The sequence below is a fragment of the Cydia splendana genome, chromosome 1 (assembly GCF_910591565.1).
Source record: "Cydia splendana chromosome 1, ilCydSple1.2, whole genome shotgun sequence".
NCBI lineage: Eukaryota > Metazoa > Arthropoda > Insecta > Lepidoptera > Tortricidae > Cydia > Cydia splendana.
In genome coordinates, this window is record NC_085960.1 from 27370990 (window position 1) to 27394273 (window position 23284).

The 23284-nt window shown below is 36.8% G+C and overlaps 1 protein-coding gene across 1 annotated transcript in view; it reads left to right on the forward strand.

The window, feature by feature from the left end:
• The window catches only part of LOC134797588 (acyl-CoA Delta-9 desaturase), a 57460-nt gene that overhangs the window by 7736 nt on the left and 26440 nt on the right, over positions 1 to 23284 (forward strand). Inside the window, exons 2-4 of the mRNA XM_063769877.1 lie at positions 6662 to 6981; positions 9672 to 9802; positions 22111 to 22322. Coding sequence (XP_063625947.1) covers positions 6663 to 6981; positions 9672 to 9802; positions 22111 to 22322 — 662 coding nt within the window. The 5' untranslated portion in view covers position 6662. The remainder of the gene's footprint in view (positions 1 to 6661; positions 6982 to 9671; positions 9803 to 22110; positions 22323 to 23284) is intronic.

Sequence of the window (23284 nt, forward strand, 5' to 3'; positions counted from 1 at the left end):
TCAATTGCTCCTGTGGCAAGGTAATGAAGATGTTAGCAGTATGTCTATGTTGGTTTGTTAGACTTTAGACTAATGCGTTGAGCGAGGAAGCTGCCAGTTTGCATCTCTGTGTCTTTTGAAACCATGACGCTGAATAGATTGTATTCGAAGCCAAAACCACTGTATTTTCCATATGTTAACAGCATCTGTCGATGAATCTCTGCCATTATTCATTTATGATTTTCTTCCCCTTTGTCCAACAAAATAAAGAAATAATTAAATTCCAGACAAGCCGATGGGAATCGAGTTCTACGGACACTCCGCCACTGATACCTACTAACATTAGAATTAAACTTGTAAAATTGTAACATGTAGAATGATGTAGAGAACTTGTCTCAAGACTCTCAAGAGAAGTTGCATCATGTTTGCAGTGGCTTCAGTGCTATGAATGTAACGTAATGGAGTACTATTATTTATTTATTCTGTGGTAATGGGTAGTAAGAGTTCCTATTTACGGACCAATGTACATACATATATAATAAATACCTTCGCTGCCGCAATTAGTGTAAGACTCACAATTAAGCATACTTTGCATGGGGTCTTTCGATCCCATCTCGCGGTGAACGTGTTTAAGCACTATATTATATTGCCAAGTACCTTACCTACATAATGTCTAACTATAATTTTATGACTGCGACTGTGATAAGAATTAAATACAATAGCGTTACCTTGAAAACCAGATTGCGTGTAAATATTGACTTTTCCAGCCCGAAGTTAAATGATTGTAGCTTGAAATATAAGTGTTATATTATAAAGTGATTTTGTTATGACTGGCCATACTCTCTAAAGGAATATGTAAATCATACTAAACAATTTCTGTATGGACCCAATCCCGAAATTACAAAAATAAAACAGCTGTTCCTTAGAAAACCTCGACATGATAATTATGATTCCCCGAATTGCATGATACTTACACCATTTTTTTGCGTATTCGGGGTACGGCAGTCAAAAAATATTTAGTAAGACCTACGTCCAGTATTTATCCCTCAGACTAGATATGGACAGATATAACAAAATCGGTCTATGTATTTTTATATACTTTCTTGTGATCAACCCTGGGACCAAGGTGAAAATAAACTAACTGTGCATCAGCGGTATTGAGACTATTGAGTTATAACCCAAGTTGAATTTAATAATACCTGATAACAGTTAGTTTTTTTTCGTAATGTTTACTGTTTATTTTATTTAACATAAAGTTTACCAACAGATTGATTAAAACCAAAATATTATTTTGCTAATCCGCGAAAAGATAACGTGCTAGTCAATCAGTGCTAACCCGTTATACTTACTTGCGTATTTTTACATGCAATTAATATTCCCACCCTCCCACCGCAAAAATAAATACGCAAATAAATATAACAAACCACCACCAAAAGAATAAACCTCGACACGTGTTTCGCCTCTCTACGAGGCATCCTCAGGAGTTGTTGACGGTCTGACGCCCGGCAACGGAATGACCTGTCTAGAATGGTCGGCCATATTTATACCTTGACCACTGCCCCTACCGTGCAAGTGTGAGTGAGATGGAAAAATTCGTAATAACGGCGATGACGCAACATTCAATTGTTCGTTAAGAATCATGCCCCTATTGTTGTACCTAATTATTTCCAGTTGTTCCAGAACACCCAAACGCAATCCCTTTTCGCAAACATGTAAAATATCAAAAGAATGATTCTCAGATAAAGTGTGACCTGTATCTAATAAGTGCTTTGCAAAATTGGACTTCTCTGGATGGTTATGTCTATATGACGCAACATGCTCTTTATACCTAGTAGTGAAACTACGGCCCGTTTGCCCCACATACACTTTATTGCAATCGTCACAGGTAAGCTTATAAACTCCAGACTTTTTCCCATTCTCGATCTTATCTTTGCCATTGCAAAGCTTTGAGTGCAAAGTATTATTTGTCTTAAAGGCCACAGGAATGTCGTTAGACTTCAAAATTTTGTAAATTGCATCAGACAACTTCCCAACATAAGTTATGCTCGCTTTATATTTTTTAATCGGTTCAGAGGATCGTGCCGCATACAACATAGTGTTGACCATACTATTCCGCTTTTTCCTGATGATACCATCCACAACAGACTTATCGTAACCATTCGAAACTGCTAAGTGATAAATATTATTTAATTCAATCTGATAGTGTTCATCAGAAAGAGGCACAGTCAACATTCTATGCACATAACAATGAAAAGCAGCCAACTTATGCTGCCACGGATGCGTGGAAGAAGCCGGGATAACTGTATCAGTATGTGTAGGCTTACGGTAAATTTTGAACTGATGCCTGTTGTTTACTTTAGTGATTGTTAAATCTAGAAAATTCAATGTGTTGTCTTGCTCTAGTTCCTTTTTAAACTTAATTTTTGGATGCTTACCATTAATTTCAGCAATAAATGCATCCAGCAGGCCCATACTACCCGTCCAACAAATAATCAAATCATCCACGTATCTAAAATAGTATAATATATTATTGTTGCCCACAATATGCTGGTTCTCAAAATGGTCCATAAAAATATCAGCCATTAAAGGACTTAGTGGTGAACCCATAGCCAAACCATCACTTTGCAAATAATACTGTCCCCCAAATCTGAAATAATTTTGTTTCATACAAATCGCTGTTAGATCTATCAATTCATCTACTTCCCCTGGATGTAAACGTTGCCTTTCAAAAAGACCCTTAATAATCTCCAAAGTCTCTCCATATGGCACATTTGTAAACAAACTGTCTACATCCAATGAAAGAAGAACAGCATTATCTGGTATGTTAATGTCCTGGATCTTTTCTATTAACTGCAAGCTATTTTTCAAGCAATATTTCGGCTGGAACTGGGATTTGTCTCTTATAATGGAATTCAACCTTTTTGCCAGATTATAAGTTGGCGCACCCAAATATGAGACCACTGGACGAACTGGGATATTATCCTTATGAATTTTGGGAAGTCCATAAAGAATAGGAGCTCGTGGATTCATAGGCACAACCATACTCTTCTGATGTTCGGTTTCAAAAACAAACGAAGAATTCTTAACTGCTTGTCTAAGATCTTTCTGGAAACCTGGAGTTGGGTCTCTTTGCAATCTCGAAAATCCGTCACCTTGAATAAGGTCTAGTACTTTCTGATTATACTGTCCCTTCTCCATAATCACAATGCAGTTGCCTTTATCTGCCTTTGAAACCACCAAATCACTGTCTTGCACTTTCTGTTGTATAGATCTTAGCAGCAAAACATCAGAATCAACACACGCACTCTGTGCTGGACTAGTACTCTTGATAACATTAGCCACCATGGTCTTTGTATCTACATCACCACGGCCCCGCACTATTGCAACCTCAGAATCCACTGCCAAATTTTCTAATGTTCTATGAGTAATTTTTGTCTGGAAATTATACTTCAAACCTTTATCTAAAAGCCCAATTTCATTTTCTGAGAACTCCACATTAGTTAAATTCTTGACTCGAGGATGGAAAACATGGTGAGTTGTTACTTGCACATCCCTTCTCCTTAAAAATGAACCAGAACTCGACTCTGTTAAACTATGCAATTTGTTAAGCTGGGTAGTATACATCTGGTGTGCAAGTTCAGAAGCAAAGTATCTCGCCTTCTGGTCCAGAATATCGAATTCGAGATTATGCAAATTAAATGAAAGTTCTGAATATAACACCTTAAGATGCAATTTCAAATTATCCCTTACTGAAAACCAGTGGCGAGATTCTTCGTTCAACCATATTTTCTGAGCCCTATTAATAGCCAATTTAGCAGCCCTGGAAGTACTACTACAGCGGAAATGGATGTAATTAGGAACAACATTCAAACGCTTGCACTGTTGGTTAAACCAAACATTCTGGACAGCTGCACGATGTTGTTTGGTTAGTTTGACATAAAGTCGTGCCTGTTCGGCCACGCAAGCCGTTTTCAAATAGTGAATAGAATCAGGCGTTACTTTGCGGAAATCCATACTAATTAAAACCAAAATATTATTTTGCTAATCCGCGAAAAGATAACGTGCTAGTCAATCAGTGCTAACCCGTTATACTTACTTGCGTATTTTTACATGCAATTAATATTCCCACCCTCCCACCGCAAAAATAAATACGCAAATAAATATAACAAACCACCACCAAAAGAATAAACCTCGACACGTGTTTCGCCTCTCTACGAGGCATCCTCAGGAGTTGTTGACGGTCTGACGCCCGGCAACGGAATGACCTGTCTAGAATGGTCGGCCATATTTATACCTTGACCACTGCCCCTACCGTGCAAGTGTGAGTGAGATGGAAAAATTCGTAATAACGGCGATGACGCAACATTCAATTGTTCGTTAAGAATCATGCCCCTATTGTTGTACCTAATTATTTCCAGTTGTTCCAGAACACCCAAACGCAATCCCTTTTCGCAAACATGTAAAATATCAAAAGAATGATTCTCAGATAAAGTGTGACCTGTATCTAATAAGTGCTTTGCAAAATTGGACTTCTCTGGATGGTTATGTCTATATGACGCAACATGCTCTTTATACCTAGTAGTGAAACTACGGCCCGTTTGCCCCACATACACTTTATTGCAATCGTCACAGGTAAGCTTATAAACTCCAGACTTTTTCCCATTCTCGATCTTCAAAATAATATTTTGGTTTTAATTAGTATGGATTTCCGCAAAGTAACGCCTGATTCTATTCACTAACAGATTGATATCTTTTCGATAGCGTTGAATGCTCGATTGTTATGTTATATGTGATAAGTATGTTATGTTTACTCGATAACATTCCCAAACACATTATAGTTTCTCTGGCTCACCGTCTGACCTCGTTGTAGCGTACCTTCCTAGCAATGGGATATTGTATTTACGGCTACGGAAAATCGAAGGTCTGTGTATGTGTAATAATCCCATATCTCTTCAAACTGAAATATATGTCAAACACTAAAGAAATAGTGACCACGTCCACTGGTGGCCGAGGCCGGAAAAATATTTAATAAAATAATTTGATTTGAACTTTGAACCCTAGGAGTAGGTATCTCTACATTCTCTACAAGTTTGTCGTATAAGTAGGATCTATACTTATCTATTCTGTTATCTTTGCTCTATTAGCACAGGTGTTCTCACTATAATAATTTTACGGTTCGAGTCACGTATTTTTAATTACTAGTATTTGTAGTTTTAGTTCGTTCTCGTAAACGAAGAGTCCTCGACACATAGGAACGAATCTCAACACTCGGTGCTCGAAAATGGAAACCTAAACTCTCACAAACATGACACGCATTGTAACTAAAATGAGTCAAACCCTAAAATTATTACAGTGTTACAGGAGAGTTAAATTGGATCACAGGTGTCCCGTTTATCTTATTCCTGATAAGTTTATCAAGCATTATTTGCAGATAAGGATACTAGGAGTAAAATTACCGGGACACCTGTGTTAACCGGAAATTAATGGGGCAACTAATCGTCTAGTGTGGTGGGTGCGACTGGAGGAATGATTCACGCCGCGTCTGGCTGTCTCACCTACCTTAGTCACACTCCCCCTTATTCATAAAACTGTACAAGCCTCAATTAGTTAATTTATGTTTTACCCCTTTCTTACATACATAAGTACATTAAGTGAAAATGACTTTAGATTAAGGGAAACGCTTTATCAGCTAATTTCTTTCTTTATTTCAGTCACATGCATAAACTTATGCGGTAGAAACAATACCTACATGTATACAACCAGATTCAAATAATTGAGCCTTGTCACGCATTTATGAATAACACACTTTATGTTTAGTTAGTAATCACTTTACATCGGCTATAGCAGAGGTTTTTTTGTTTCGCGACGCCCCGTTTATATTTTCGAACACAACATTCAAATCTAATGTTATCGTTCCTATTAGTTACCTACAGTCAGGAGCAGAAGTTGCTAAGCGGGCGAGGTGTTCAAAATTACCTTGACACGCTCGTATTCTCTTAACAATAAAGTCGCGTCAAGATAATTTTAAACAACTCGCCTGCTGCTTCTGCTGCTGACTGTACAGTAAAGTCAGTAATTGTTTACAGGTTAAAATAGCTTCACAAACTCTTAAATTTGGCAATTCTAAGTATTCTAGCTATACAGGTATCAATCTAGAGGTGTTATCAATAGCCAATTATTCACAACAAAAGCCTTATTGTGATCACTGTGGAACTTAGGTAGTCAATTTGTGTAATAAATGTAATAATGTATCAATGTAAAAATTACACTTGACATGTGACTTGTCTTTCAAAAAACTTCAGAATTTGGAAAGTTCTTGTTTTAAATTTCATCAGTGGTTTAAAAAATAGACTAAATAGACAAACACTTTTAGGGAAAACTGCTTTGAATAGGATATCCGAAGAAATTTCGGAAATTTAATTTTATCAAACAAACAAAGTTAATAATATAAACTGACATTCGTCAGATTTTTTAGTATGTAATGTGTCTATTGCCTGAATAAGTAAATAATCATTCATTAACATAAATAATTTTTAGTGCTTGTGCACATGACATCTAAGATAGGTGATAATAACTCCTAGCAATTAAGAATATGCGACATAAGATTAAGACCTTAACTGACTAACTGATAATGTTAAGAATATTTATATATTGTACTTATGATTATTTCTTTTAATTCCAGAATGGCGCCCGCGCAAAAGAACGTCGACGCCGACGTGTGCGACAGCGATCTGCCGTCCCAAATTAAAATGAGACTTATGGCTATGGACAATAAGAGCCAAAACCAAGAACAACAATGTGATAACAATAATTCCGTGGACAATATTAGTGAGAAAGTGAACGTAGATACAGGGTTCGACTTACAAAAATACGAGGCTATGGAGTTCAAATCTAAGTTTAGATGGCCCGATCTGACTGTACAAGTGTTGTTGCATTTAGTTTCTATTTATGGACTGTACCTGATAGTTACATTTAAAGTGAAATTCTTAACAACGATTTTTGGTAAGTGTTTTGTATGATAATTTTTATCCTAGATATTTTTAATGTTTATGTTACGGGTAATGGTGGAAAATTGAAGCAAGAAGATGATTAAAAGTGACACTTTGAGCCAAGGGCCGAATACTCACGTGAGCACACCAATCGCTCACGCGAGTATTAAATAAAAATGTCAAAATAACAGTTTAAAGATATATTTTTAAATTAGGTGGATACTTCACAACATGAGTATTATATTCTTTGCTTCACAATCATCATGAAAAGCCACTAAGTACTTAGAAAGAAATATCATAACAAATGGACATAGTGGAAAAATGCCGTACCTATGCATTTCAGTTTGGTCCCGTTTTACAGAAATAAATATATTTTTGTAGTCAAACAGAATTTTTAAAAGCAGTTTTTGACAATATAGAAACTTTCATTATGCACCACGCTCAGTGCCGGCCTTGGTTAACAATTCGAATACCTAGTAGGTATTATTATCGAACGATGATGATTACCCTCGAGGTGTCTCCACACCAACCCACTTAATTATTGCACGAATGCACGTGTTGGTCTAATCGTCAAATCACTTGGGAGGTTCTAGTAAAATCATTATAATATGCATATTAGAAGATTTACAAGTATTCCATGAAAACGCGTGGACACCCGTTGTTGTATACGTACGAGGTATGAGACCGCGACGCTGTAAGATACTGTAAAGCCCCCTCCAGACTATGTGCGTGAATCGCGGCGCGACGTCGAGGAGCGAACATATCGCGAAGTTGACGTATGACTCCACACTCGTATGCTGCTTCACGGCGATTTCGCAGTTTGGTTTGCGGCAATATGGCGGAAAAGCATCAGCTGATCGAGTTGAACTGTTAGTTATCTATGGCATCATACGTGATTTAGCTGTTTTTCCATTTTGTTTTATTGTAAAATCGTAAAATATAGCTGCTTAATATCATAATATAATTAATATTTATCTTGCCACAGAGGAGCCAAAATATTGTGTAACGTGGAGTCTTGCAAGTTCGCGCTTCGCGTCTTCTTTGACGCGGGCCGAAATACCGACAAAAAACGGAGAACAAGGCGCGAAGGCGTGAACAATCTGCGAAATCGACGCCACACTCGCGTTCACGGCTTCGCCATATTCACGGACATAGTCTGGAGGGCGCTTAAGATAAAGGAAAAATATGATCAAAACATAAAACGTACCTAATAGCGTACATATAATAACCTTCGTGCTTCAATTACTTACGATCCATTAGGTAGGTAGGCACTTAACTGTTTATTCCAATAATGAAAAAAACTGAAAACGATTTCTAAAGAGCTTTTTTGGGTGCATAGACAATATGCCAATCGTTAACGCTCCGTAGCGAACGAGACGCACTAATATGGAAGAATGATAGAGAGAGATAACTACGCTAATACGCTATGGAGAGTATGGAGCGAACGATTAGCATCTTGTCTACGCACCTTGATCTTATGCAAAATGATTTCCTGTATAATTAAACTGAAGCGTCGGACGCTTCGGCCCCGACACGGACCGTTCTAGCGGGAGTTCCCCCACAGTAAATTCCAAGTTCAAACTAGTGTCCCAATCGCCATCGCAGCTGTCATGCGTGGTGGGTAGGGTGGAGCGTCGTTGTATAGAAAAAAATAAAAATTTGATTATCAATGTGGAACCGGTACCAAAAGTTGCAGTTTGTCATGTAGATTATAGTGATTATATCAAGTTTCAAAATCAACAGTACTTTTAGCCCTCTACTCAGCCGCTAAAGAAATTAATAAAGGTAAATAAATTTTCATCAATTATTAAAATATACAATTTCACTAATATGTGTACATTTTATTGAAATTATATAATACTTAATAAGCGTATAATAAGTTATTACCATAATTTTAGTGCATTTTTTAATATTTATGCAATAATATAATTACAAAATTTCATATTAAACAGCAATTTCATGCAAAACAAGGAAAATGCTACAGTGTAAAAAAATTATATGGGTTATTTTTTTAGACATTGTTGTGTCAAAGTAACGATGTTATTGATTACGAAAAGTATCATTTTACTGCAAAAAAAGGGTTACTTATATGTTTAAATACGCGTCAAATTACGCCCTTCGGCGTCGCTTACGCCCTTTTTGGGTCATGTTCACACGTATGTTAGGCATATATATACTTATATTAATATTCTTTTTATTATCTTATCATGTTCAAAATAGTTTTAACGATTCTGTTATGGATTGTAAACTCCAATTTGTGCACAATATCCGGGTTAAAGGGCATTTTCCATAAAACCCCTATTTACGTGGTTTTACCGTGTCATAAAAATATACGTTACAAACAAAAATAAGTATAGGAATCCAGTATATCTGTAAGAAAAAGATGTTATGTAATGAATAAAACTTGTTTTAAAAAAATTTAGCATAAATTAAATTTATTAAAAATATACATATATTGCTATATATAATCGAATAGTAGAGGGCTAAAAGTAAATAGGTACCAATATTTTTTTAATTTGTTTTCCCTTAAATAATAAAAAATTAGACACCCTTTTAGAGGGGTTCCATTGCTATATTCAAGAATTTTGGATTTCGCTCCACCCTAGTGGTGGGCCACCGATGGCGGTGGTAGCTGTGACACTCGCCCATTCTCCTAGCTTTTTCTACGGCTAAAATATAAACGGTGTTTATATATTTTTGCAGCATTCCTGACAATTTACACATCAGGCTTCGGTATCACAGCGGGCGTGCACCGACTGTGGTCACACCGAGCGTACCAAGCTCGTACGCCGCTACGGGTGCTACTGGCGCTGCTCTTTACCATCACCGGACAGGTATGAAGTACATACATATATATATATATATATATATCTCTGTCACAAGATTGCGAACCTCGAAAACAAACGTTAGCATCATAGTTGGGTGTGTGTAATGAATCACATGGAAAACTACTCTAGTCAAACTATTAGGGCTTGGTCTCCGGTTGATACCGGGTGTTGCTGTTTTCCAAATTAATTTGATGAGTGCACGACTTCAAACAATAACCAAGCTGGCTACTACGAGTACCTAACAGTCAGACTTACTTGCAAGCCACAATGACGCCCCGTCACTGACAAATCAAGGCAAGCTTTATTCACCTTATACGTGAAAATCAAATGAGCAAAAGGCATATACAGCCGTATTCGAACAATGAGATACGTCAAACACTAGATATTAAAACGATATGGATTGGATATGTCAGTCAGTGTCAAACAAGTGTCAAAAGTGACGCAATTTTGACACTTGTTTGACACTGACATATCCAATCCATATCGTTTCAATATCTAGTATTTGACAGGAACAATCGTGCCAAACGGCATCGCCTGAGTCAAAAGTGCATACTCACTGCACTCACTTAGCTTACGAGCTCAATTTCAAAAAAATCTAAATTTTGAAAGCCTTTATCTCGGAAACTATTCCGAAATTTTCGCAGTTTTTTCGTTTTTTGACAAAGTTGCGTTCGGCGCTCGAGGTCACCAACTTGGGTTATTCATTGGACCAACATCATAAATAAGTCTGCAAAAAATCAGAACTACCGGATTTGACGCAAACGCTAAATGTATAATTGTACTGTATTATACCACCCCGCGATTTCTTTGGTAGCTAATTACTACTGCCTGTGCTGTCTCTTGAATTTCGGCAGGCGTCAGCGTAAGAATATCATTTTCTTCACTAGAAGAACTCATTTTTAGGGTTCCGTACCCAAAGGGTAAAACGGGACCCTATTACTAAGACTCCGCTGTCCGTCCGTCCGTCTGTCTGTCACCAGGCTGTATCTCACGAACCGTGATAGATGACAGATGATGTATTTCTGTTGCCGCTATAACAACAAATACTAAAAACAGAATAAAGTAAAGATTTAAATGGGGCTCCCATACAACAAACGTGATTTTTGATCGAAGTTAAGCAACGTCGGGTGGGTGACCGTTTTTATAGATAATGGTACGGAACCCTTCGTTTGCGAGTCCGACTCGCACTGGGCCGGTTTTTATAGTGAGCGTAGATACGTGTTTCTTTTATTTTTTAGTCAAACACAATTTACACTATCCAATTCAGTAAGTAATTATTTTCAGATCCCGCCTTTTTTACGTTTTTTTATCACTTTTAAGAGGCGTTTTTCTGTTATTTGCTTCAAACCGACTCTAAACTTAGAAGCGTTTTTGCTAAAAAAAAACCACAAACAGCTACAAAAGTAAAAAACGCCTTAAGCGTGAACTGAATGGTTGGCTTAAAGGACTCGCAACCAGGCCATAATTGTAAAAAAAAATGAACTGAATGGATAATTGTTAAAAAAAATTAACTGAATGGTTTTGACATTTTTTTTAAACAAGAAATTGGTCCTATAAATAACCTAATTTTATTTTTGAAGGAAAAAGTTGCGCCAAAAAAGACCTTTTATTGATTTTTATGTTTTAAATGATACTCATTGCTGTAGCGAACCATCACCAATGACAGATGATGATAATAATGAAACATTGTAGTAGTGGTGGTTCAGGTGCTACAGCTATTGCCTACTTTCCAGCTTGGTTTTAGACCATCTATTGCCACATTTCCGAACAGTGGCGTGAAAATATAATAGTTCTGCTAACTGCACAATAAGATTATTTACATAAGCATAAAGATGTAATTTGAAGCATGGTTTCCCTCAAGGTTTGTTGACCTTTAGTATTTTGTGTTTACCTAAATGTGAAACAAGTCGGTTGCATGTCCTCTGGCTATAAGTGTCAGTCTAGTGGGAGCACCCAGCTGTGTTTTATGGCAAGCAGGGTTTAACTAAAAAGCTATGTTTCTGGCTAAATTATATTAATGCGAAAACTAAAACGAATGCGGTCCAGGGCAAATTAAAACCTAAACCTGAATCTTTTAGAGATCGATGGTTCTATAATATGTATATTGTAGTCGTTATTAATGTTCTGCCGTGTATGTGGAGAAAATAACGCCGGGTTTTAAGAATCCCCAGCAAACTCGGTTCTCCATACAAACGTAGTTACGCACTCATTTTAAAATGACTAGCTAAAAACTTTGTACAATAGATATACCTTATATCTAGTCTTGTTAAGTTAGTCCCTAATTCGTTTATGTAGCTTCAGATACCATATGTAGTTCAAAAAATACTCGCTGTTTGCTCTATTTCGTTTGTTTTAATAAACTGGAGCTATATAAACTATACTCTGTATCTTTAGGTATTTAAATAAAAGTAAACAAAATCTACCCTCAAATGGCTCCTTAAGCCAGTTGAGGGTAGTTGACAACATTAAGTATATGATGATGAATGTAGGTTAAAGTCAGGTCGTTCAGTGACTGATCCAGGCGGTTTTGTATTTGGTTGGTTAACCGATAAATAAGTATTATAACTACCCGAAACTGTACAAATTGTTTGTTGACTTTTTTTAAATACACTATAATTACAGGACTAGACACCTGTGTATACCTATGTCATTGTATGTGCTAAGTTTCATTACAATCCAGCATGTAGTTTTAATATGAGAACGTAACGTTTGTATGGGAATGTGAAATTCGGCCGAGCTTGCTGAGGGCTCTTAATTAGGTACATCTTGTTTGCTTGCTCATGGTGCAAGTCGCTCGGAAATTCTATACCCCCTGATATCCCCTGTGAAATAATAATCAAAGTTGGAAACTGAAACTGAGGGGAAGTTAGTCTGGGAAATTGAAGAAGTATGTTCTCCCGGTCAAAGAGACTCGTGCAAAGGCTAGTTAATAATCTTAATAATAGTAGTTAATTCTTTACTCTCAAACTCATATTCCGAATACAGAGTAAAATTTTAACCACCGTTCATACTCTGCGTAGTGACTTTACAGCTTTTATTACCTATGGGACTAATGCGAAATCGCGAAAAAAATCGGCTGTCCCATAGAAATCAGGGGCATTACCACAACCGGAATGTATGAAACAGCCAATTTTTTTTAAGCGATTTCGGCATTGGTCTAATAATAAAAGTTGTTCAGTATATGGCCTATAAAGTCACTACGTAGAGGTCGTAGAGTATGGACGGTGGTTAAAATTTCACCCTTTAAGTAAATATACAAATTATTACAAATACATATTTTAAAATAGTACCTTCTTACTACCTACATATTTTACACAGTCCGTTTTGTTAAGTTAGATTTCTAAAAAGTTGATATTGTATACAAAATTCGAAGAGTTCGTAGAATGTTCAAACTACCATCAAGCGTGACCGCTAGATGAATCTAGTATGGGGCACTAGTAACATTTAAGGTTGTCGACCTCAAAAGCCCTTCGTAACTTTCTAAAGAAGTTATTCTCGCAGGCTTGTGTGTAGGATGAGACCTCGAGAGATATTTTGTATGATATTGCGTCAGACCACCTATTAGAATAAAACTTGTAGCTGTTTTGTCAAGCATTTATAAAACGTTTTTGTTTCTACTTGCAAGTGGGTACATTTAAACTCAATTCGATTTACAAATGTAAGTAAGTAAGAGTAAGATACATTTTTAACTAAATACATATCCGCCATTTGGCTAAATGTTTTGGAATTTATATTACACTGAAAGAAATGTTTACATAACACTAAATATTTTGTTACAACTTAAATAGGTATATAAAAAACGAGATTTGCGAACTATGAGCCAAAAGGTCGTTTTGTAACAAGGAATAAAATAAACGATTTCAGGTTACATGAACCCCTTTGAGCAAAATCGCTTATTTTATAGGTACCTGTCACGTGCCGATTCTGTTATTAGCAATTCTCTTGATTATAACCTGTTATGTTACCATTATATACTTTAATTTCTTTAGATGTTGGCCCATTGTTATATGTCTCCTTTCGGTTTAAAGAACTTTATTGTCTATGATATTACGGACATTTCACTTACAAGACAACTTATAAATAGCTAACTTAAAGTATTTACACGTTACGCAATAAACAAGCACTTATGACAATGTTTAACAATAAACAGTATTTTAGTAAGTTATAGTAGAAAGTCTTAAAAACTAAGATTACCGTAACGATCTTAACATAAGACCATTAGGGTCTACTTTTAGTTTTAATTCCTTTGTTCTGTACCTACAGTCTAAATTCTTTGTCACATCATTTCTAATAATAGGATATCATACACATTTCTGCTGAGATACATTTCTTCATTGTAACCCTAATGACTTCATTAGTTTACGTACCGTAAAATGGGGCGACTTTAGGAATTAGGGTTACTTTGATAGTTTGAAAACGGTCACAAAACTCATAAAATTAACATTATTATTTACTTAGGTACTCAAACTGTTCGTGTTAGTAATTTTACCCACTTAAGAAAATAATGTGTAAAAAAATATAATGGCTACTCCGTAATATCATCAACCCAAAATGGACTCACCACACAAATAAACACAGTAGGTATTTATTTCAAACAATTGAACAAAATGAAGTAATAATTTGCATTGTCTACCACAACTAGAGTCAATTGATCTTTTTGACCTAGGGGTTCTTCACAACACCGAGACTGTTAACACAGGTGGACCACTTTGATTGTGAGCTCCGATTATGCCTTGTTGTTCTGTCGTTAGAGGTCAAAATAAACTGCATGAGTTGGCGGTTGTAATAAAACGTTTTGTGAATGAGGTAGCAGCCTTGACAGACTATTTATCAAGCAGTGCTTCGATCGTCGTTCAAAACGCCTGTATTGACTTGGCAACAATAGAGTATTCGTGTCGCTTAACTTCAAACTCGGGTAAAGCCTGACAAAAATATATGATCATGCGCCATGTTGCGGAATTTCATTGGAACTAATTTCTTACACTGGCAATAATTTTAATGATAGGTTGTCACTGTTGTCAGTGTCATTGTGGCGGTTTACTTGAATAATACAATTTAAGTGTTGAATATTAAATAACAAATGACAAAAAAATGGCCAAAACTATACATAATCAAGAGCGAAACATTGTAAATAATGTAAATAATAAACTGCTGGAAAAGAACTGTTCGGGAAATTACACTATTTCGCTACGAAACATTTCCAAATTAACATCAGAGCTGACAGGTAAACAAATCAAAATGTCATTATAGTCTGGTTTTTACGACTTGGTTATTGTAGTGTTATGTTATACAAGCGAGGAAATACTTAAGTACAGTAAGTACAGTAACAAAGATGTGTTTAAAAATATTTACGATGGGCTAAGATATACCTAACATACATACATTTTTAGTTTTAATATTGTGTCGATAGATGGCAATAAATTTACAGTGACTACAAAATTTACTATGACAATAACTCTCTATACACTCTATTCTCTTTGCTATGGGCTTTGTAGACGATACATTTTGTTCATTGACAATGTAGCAGACCCTGTAAGGTAATTTTGACCTATGTGTGACACGTAAGAAAATACATGAATTTTATACGTTAAAAACTGACAATAAAAAAATGTGAACACCGAATATTTGGATTCTGATTATGATTAGAGTGAATAAAAGTATGTAAGTCAAAATAACGAGTTTCCAATCCACATTGTTCAGACTATACTGAACTGTTGCCATATAAATGAGAATAATAGCGCCCTCTTGACAATGATCATATATTCCTGGCCAGGCTTTAAGTCCATTCGACCCTCTCAGCAAATATACCTTATTACCTTTTCTTAATACCAAAATCGCATAACCTGACAGATGGATTTACCAGAGTTTGAAATTAAGCGACTCATTTGACTACTATTAATCAAATTAGTAACTTTTTTCGAACTGTCAAAACGATTTGCTACTATGGAATCCATAATATCCACTAGCATGTGACGTCACGATCAAATGACCTACTCTTTATCGTTTTATACGGGTTTTAAAATAGAAATTGTATCTATAAATAACTGCTGTCTACGTTTCTCTATTAATCTTCTGGTGCTTAATTTATTGTATGGTGTAAAATAATTTATTTTTAATATACCTAGTCAAATACCCTACATTGACATATACCTAGGGATATACGTACAGATGAGTTCGCCGGACACAACTGTCAATGTACCTTACCTAATACCTAAAGTCCACCTGACACCTGTTTGGCTTGACACACCTACCAGATAGATCTGGCGGATACATCTGTACGGATATGATCTTCGAGCAACACGGAAGGGAGGCGGCATTCGCACTATTTCCCCTCTGCCTAGGTACAAGATCAACTGATCTAGCGCGGGTAATAGAACTAGTTGCGCTCGGATTTTTCACTAGACCGAGTCCAGACGCGCGCGTGAACACAGCAGCAGAAAAAATGCCTAATTGCTCGGTTTTTTATCGTAAAGAGAGGTCGGAGACACCAAATTTACAAAAAGAAGGTGTTACATTTCACATGTAATATTTTTTTACATATCATACGTTTAATTAAATTTAAACACAATTATTATGTATTCATATTCATATTCATTTATTCATAAAATTACAAACTTTACATGTCAAAAGGGTTATTAATTAATTAGGTCAATTTCAATTAAATTACAATTCATTAAAATAAAATAAAACAATATAAAAATTATCAATACAATTCAAATAAATAAAATATTAAATTAAGTTACGATTAAATCATAATTATTATATTCTGACATGTCATAAAATGCATTTTTATATTTTAGTCTCATGTAATTGTTGGCTTTATCGATTTTGCTCGCCCAGTACAAATTGCGGATCGGTCGAGCGACAAATCCGACTTCTCATCTGTCAGAATACAATAAAATACTTCGACGAAAATGTGTTAGTGTGCGTGTTGTGACACTTGTGACTCGTCCGTACACAAAAAGAGATCGAGGTTTGCAATATTTGTCTTTGACGTGTGTCATTATCTATGTATTTGTGTCGTCATTACAGATAGGATTTTGTATGTAAGTGTGTGAGAAGTGCGACTGTGTGCACCTTTCCCCCCGCAAAAATTGGCAGAAAGATTTGTACGGTAAGATATCGTTTGGGCCCCTCCCTTCCGATGTGTCGGAAGCCGGTGTTGCTCGAAGGATATGATGGTCATTCTTGTCTACGTGACAGCGCGATAAAACGGTGTCCGTCACATAATATGCTATCCCGCGGCGCAGTTATTTATCACGTGGATAAAGATGGATAAAGCCATCCATAATACGCTGGCTGGACGTGTATCCCTCTAGGTTTTGAAACCAATGAAGGCAATAAATATTTGACCAATGAATGAATGTAAAAAGTAAAAATCCGTAAAATAGCTGTAAGTAATCACCTTCGTGGATGAGGTTAAGGGGTCAATCGATTCGTTTTTACAACGCGGGGGACATAGGCTACATTTGAAAGGGGGGATCGATTTTTACGAAAAAATACCGTATCTATATTCCATATAAAGTTCGTCAAACGCTTTGCTAGTGTCTTGTCTACTGTGATCTTTATTATTAACACACTTATATTAACTTCACTTGTACAAAACTTGTAGTACAATATAATCTGGTGATGGAGCCAGAACATGGGTAGTGGAACTTCTTGGTCTACTGGTACTGGTAGCACTCTCAAGAGTGGTCTCATGATTATTCGTTTTGACGATTAAATTTTTTTGGGGGCATTAAGTACGAGTATAATAGTCAGCGATAATTAAGAGTGTCTTTCAAAAATATTTTTTGGCAGAAACATAATATAGTCTAGTCGATAAGTGATCTATGGAGTCTTTACTAGTTTTAACAGAAAATGCTGGAATATTAGTTTACTTCAGTTTGGACATGATATAATAAAATAATCAGCTTATTTTGCAACAAAGTGCACTTAATCTTAATACGCTATAAGGCTGCAGCAATAACTGAAGTGTACCTATTGCAATTCTTCTTAAGACTCATAAGAGGCTCTGTAAATTTTGAAAATACCTACGTTGAAGATACTTCGCCTAAGAAAATGGCGTTAAGCAATTTTATGTTTTAATTTTAAAACCAACTAGATATTCAGCTATTTCCTCAAAGAATTTTCATTTCAAATTGCATTTTTACATCGACTGCTGAAAGAGGGTTACGTTTTGTAGTGTATAATGTATAACTTGTATAAGTACGTATGTCTAGTACACAGCTCAGCCTGCAATTTAAATATCGTTTGACGAATTTCAACGTACAAACAGCAACACTCCTAACTGTACATCGGTGGACCTTATTACAAAAGGCACAAGGTCCACCGATGTACAGTTAACAGTGTGGGCGATGGTATTGAGGTGATTGAATGTTTTGCAAATATTTTCATGGTCAAATGACTAAATAGTTTGGTTTGCAATGTACTAAATGGTCGTGTCACCTGCCATGACGCACCGGATAAACGTAATCGTCCAAAGCTAACAGAGCCCGCCTTAGAGCGCTTTCACATTGTCCGATCCGACGGAAGTCCGAAGGAAGTACCTATAATGTAAGTTATATCCCACCAAAAACATTCTGTAAAAAACTAGCCAAGTCTCGATGGAGCTGCTTGATTATCTCTAAAAAGTAATGAAATCTAGACAAAGTCGTGCCAAGTCTAAGGTTCCTTACTGCGATTTCTTTATTATATATTATAGTTAATGTTGTGTGACTTGGCCGTTGAAGGGTACACACGGGTACAAAACCAGGTGCCCCATGACACCATTGCACCAATCTGTCGCCAGAACCGCTACCCATTGACGATGGAAAATTGCCACTTGGAAAACGTTGATTCAATAACCAGTCAATTGTAGGCTTGATAAAGCTGCGTATTTCAATAATAGTTATGTATAGGCGAGCCTGAAACAAACACTTCTTTTTGGAGCGTCAAATCGACCATCGATCTAACATAAAATAGACGTACAGACGGACTTCTATCAATGATTAGAAGTCCGTCTGTACTGGAAATAAATTTTTTTATACTGTTTGTTTGGTGTCATGGAGCACCTGGTTTTGTACCCTTGTGTACCCTTCAACGGCCAAGTCACACAACATTAACTATAATAATAAAGAAATCGCAGTAAGGAACCTTAGACTTGGCACGACTTTGTCTAGATTTCATTACTTTTTAGAGATAAACAAGCAGCTCCATCGAGACTTGGCTAGTTTTTTACAGAATGTTTTTGGTGGGATTTCACTTCTTTTTGTAGAAACGTGGGCATATTGATTTATGGCATTCGCCCAGCAGTGGGACGCTATAGGCTAGATTAAATTAGAAGATGTGTCCCACTACGCTGGATTTTTGCAATGACAGTCGATTTTTTTATGTACCAATAGTAGAAGGGGGCATTACCATATCTCTAATACAGCTGAGACCAGCTGAGGGTTCTTCATCAAATACTTCAGACCTTCGATTTTTGACATCAAATGAAGCGGCCCACCAAGTTGAATATTTTTTATAAAGGCGGTATGTCGATCTCTAATAGTTTGGTTGGGCTCTTGTGTTTTCTAATCAGGGTCACCACCCAACTAACATTAGGCGCTAAATTTAAGGGTTACAAGAGATTTATATAAGCGCCTATTTACTCTTTAGGTGTTGTTAGTACTCTAAAAATAGGAGTTATAGCCGGCTATAACCCCGTTTTAACCCCGGATTGGGCACAAATTTTATCACCGTAAGATTTATAACAGTGCTACAGTAGGGTTAGGGGATAAAAAAAGAGACATAAGAGCGGTATAGTGGAGCTACAATAGTGTTAATTAATTCTTTAGGAGCTATATGGGTTGCATATAGGTGACTACAAACTGTTGTAGTAGAAGAGCGCTAAAGTAGTGCTGTAATAGCGTTGATTAACAACTTAGGATTTAAAAGGGTGCCAAATAAGCGACTACTAACTGTTTGAGTAGTAGTGTAGAGCTATATAGATGATACTTTCAGCTTTAGATGGTATATTAGCATTTAAAGTCAATATTTGTAACACTCAAGAAGGTAATTGTACATTTTTTCCTTAGCCCTGACTGCTTTGGTTGCAGATGTTTCCATTTTGTATTATTATTTGTAAGCTTGCACTGTGACAGCTTGAAGTGAAATGTAATGGCGGATAAATAAAAGCAAATAATTATTTTAGTTCACCGATGCCGGTGTTATCTGCGGATTTATGATGGCGAAATTAATTACACTGTCAATAACTATATGTATTACTAACAAAATTTTAAAGGGCCTCTGATCCTTTGCATATTTATCTGAATATAATATTTTTTAAATTGTGGTCCACCGTATTTAATTTTCGCAAAATTACACAATATACGTGAAGTCCGGTTTTAAATACAACAGTACTAACATTATGTCTATATTGAGTAAAATTATCGATTTTTATTAAGTATTTACGTTCTAATTAACAGTTTTTGTTTTGCTTATTGATTCATCGGTCATATTAACATGGCGCTATAGGCTTAGGTTGTAAGTAAGACTCTAATAACACTATAAGATGTACTAAGGTATTGAATAACGCCCGTCTGCGACTACATGATCTATAAAAGTGACTCATAACTTCTCTTTTCGACTGTAAGTGAGACAAGAGAGTTAAGAAGCGATTGCGAGTAACGGAGCTATAAAAGAGTTTTTATCGCCTGTTTAGAACCTTAAGTGAAAATTGCAGCGGCTTATTACTCATATAGATGTTAAGGTGGTAGAATTCACTTTGAGCTATAACACTAGCTGCTTAAGATCCATTATAGCGGCCAAAACGGCTACTGTGGATCTTAAAGCTATACATGGACTTCTTAAAGACCTTGATGTCACCAGAGCCTGTAAGCTTAGAGTATATAGCTATTCTCCAGCCGTTATATGTCTTTAGGTGATAAAATAAGTGCTAAGTGTCGCCTAATTGTTTGTTGGGCAGTCACCAGGTACTCCAGATCTTCGATAATCCTAGTTTTTATAGTTTTCCCTTTATGTGGCCATTAAACCCTAACTCTGTACCAAATTTCAGCTCTCTGAGTTTATGGGAAGTACTAGTTCTATTCTGATGATCATGAGTGAGTGAGTGAGTGAGTGTCATAAATGCGAAACTTTGCTTTCGCTTAACTTCGGAACTAAATGACCTACAGACTTGAAATTTTGGATTTTAATTATGTGATTATAGCCTACTAGATGACGAAAATTTCTGGGTTCTGGTCTTATCCAGAGGTTCTCAAATAGGGGCCTGAAAATGCGGCGAAATGGTTCCAGTAAAGGATGGTACGGCAGTGTTTGCTTCGCGCTCGACTTGGCGGGGGCACTGCCGTCTGAAAATGCGGCGAAATGGTTCCAGTAAAGGATGGTACGGCAGTGTTTGCTTCGCGCTCGACTTGGCGGGGGCACTGCCGTGCCCCCCGATGTGTTTCTCTGTATTTGTGCATGCATTGAATAAATCATTACTCATTACTAAAAAAATGATAAATAACGCAATAAAGGCGGACTTAATGCCAATGGCACTCTCCTGCGGCTGTTTTTGTCATAGGCACCTTCCGACATCCGATATCGGAAAGGCGCTTCCGATAAATTCAGCTATGGAGCTATGGATAATATTTGTTTGTGTACGTATGTGTAGTCATAATGCTTGTTGTAGTGTGCGCCCGGGCGCGCCCCCGCGCCGCGGCCTGACTACGCGGATGTAGGATATACCTACTATATACATTATACATCCAATATCGAATCGGACAATGTAAAAACGCTCATAGCACGTGCTCAGATGTAAATAACCTCACCTCCATCACAATAGCTCTGAAAAACAAAGAGTGGTATAGGAAGAAAGAGGGATACCCGATATATATGTGGAAGAACTCACTCAACCGTGATACTCGGCACTATACAAATAGTTTCTAATCACATAGCCACACACCTGGTAGGTATTTATTACGCACTAAGTATGTACATATATATCTAATTATCTACCCAATGCTGACTTCACGATGCCTTGTGTTCGGGTCGGCTGAACATTTCCTGTCCCTCCTACCATCCTGACTGCTAATGCTAACCCTATATACTACACTCCAGTCCTATTATATATTTGATGCTCCGGTGTCTCGAGCAGTCTGTGTGTCCCGGTTTCGCGTGACGTGCCAAGGGGTTGGCAGCGAGCCAGGATACTACAAAATGTTAATATCCTACCATAACAAAATATGTACCTACTTTAAAATTTTAATGTCTCGCGGAACGAATCCAAGAGAATACTGTATCTCTAAAGCACTGTCAAGTGAAAGCTAAAGCGTTGGTGTTTCTTTCAGCGTGACATCTACACGTGGGCGTTGGACCACCGCGTGCACCACAAGTACACGGAGACGGCGGCGGACCCGCACGACATCCGGCGTGGCTTCTGGTTCGCGCACGTGGGCTGGCTCGTGCTCACGCCGCACCCCGCCGTCGAGGACCGCCGCGCCGCCTTCAGGCTCACCTCGAGGGACCTCGACTCCGATCCTGTCGTTGCGTGGCAGAAGAAGTAAGATTACATTTATGTGTCTAGCTAGGCTGTCTCAATTAAGAGTCACCATTATTTAGTATAACTCGTGTCACATCAATACGACAGCACCACATTTTTAGGGTTCCGTACCCAAAGGGTAAAAATGGGACCCTATTTATTAAGACTCCACTGTCCGTGTTGTTACGGGTAAATCGGGGAGCCCTATAGTGGTTTAAAATAAAATAAAGAATTACTGTATTTGAGGGTATTATATTTCTTTCACCGTCGTGGTAAACTCAAAGGAAGCTTACAATTTGCTACATCACCAGCTTAGCGGTAGGATTAGGTTAGGTAATAACTAATAATTGTAGTAACTAGCTCAGTCTTCATTTAAATGGGGGTGAGTATGTGGTTTCAAGGAACTGGAAGACCTCAGTATATACAGTACAGGAGTCAGGAGGTACCATAAGAATAATTATTCGAAAAGCTAGTTTGCATATTTAGAACAGCGGGAAGTCACATATTAACCCCTCAAGCAATGTTCGACTTTTGTACGGAGCGGATTCCCGGCATACAATTCTTTTTTGTTTCAAGAGCAGATGTCGAAGCTGCAGAATCGAGCTTAACAGAGAGATTCGAGAATTTACACACAATTAAAAATAAGAGATCGCACCATAATTTCGAACGTCTTACTTTCGACACTTTAAAAGCTCGTAGATATTCAACATCACAAATTTTTGAAGTTGTGACAGTTAGGAAACAGAAATCCAAACGTAGAAGTAGGAATTAAGCAAGACATAGTAATTTTTATATAAATATATTTCTTTCTTATAGTGATGTTTTTCATTTAATTAAGAAACAATTCTTATTTACGTGCAGTTTTATGGGTTTAAGACACTTTTACTAAGTAATCTGAATTTGCATATTTCACGATTTTCAAAAAATCGTATATCATAACGTAGCAAAAACAACACTATAAAATTAAATTGAGATGTATACTT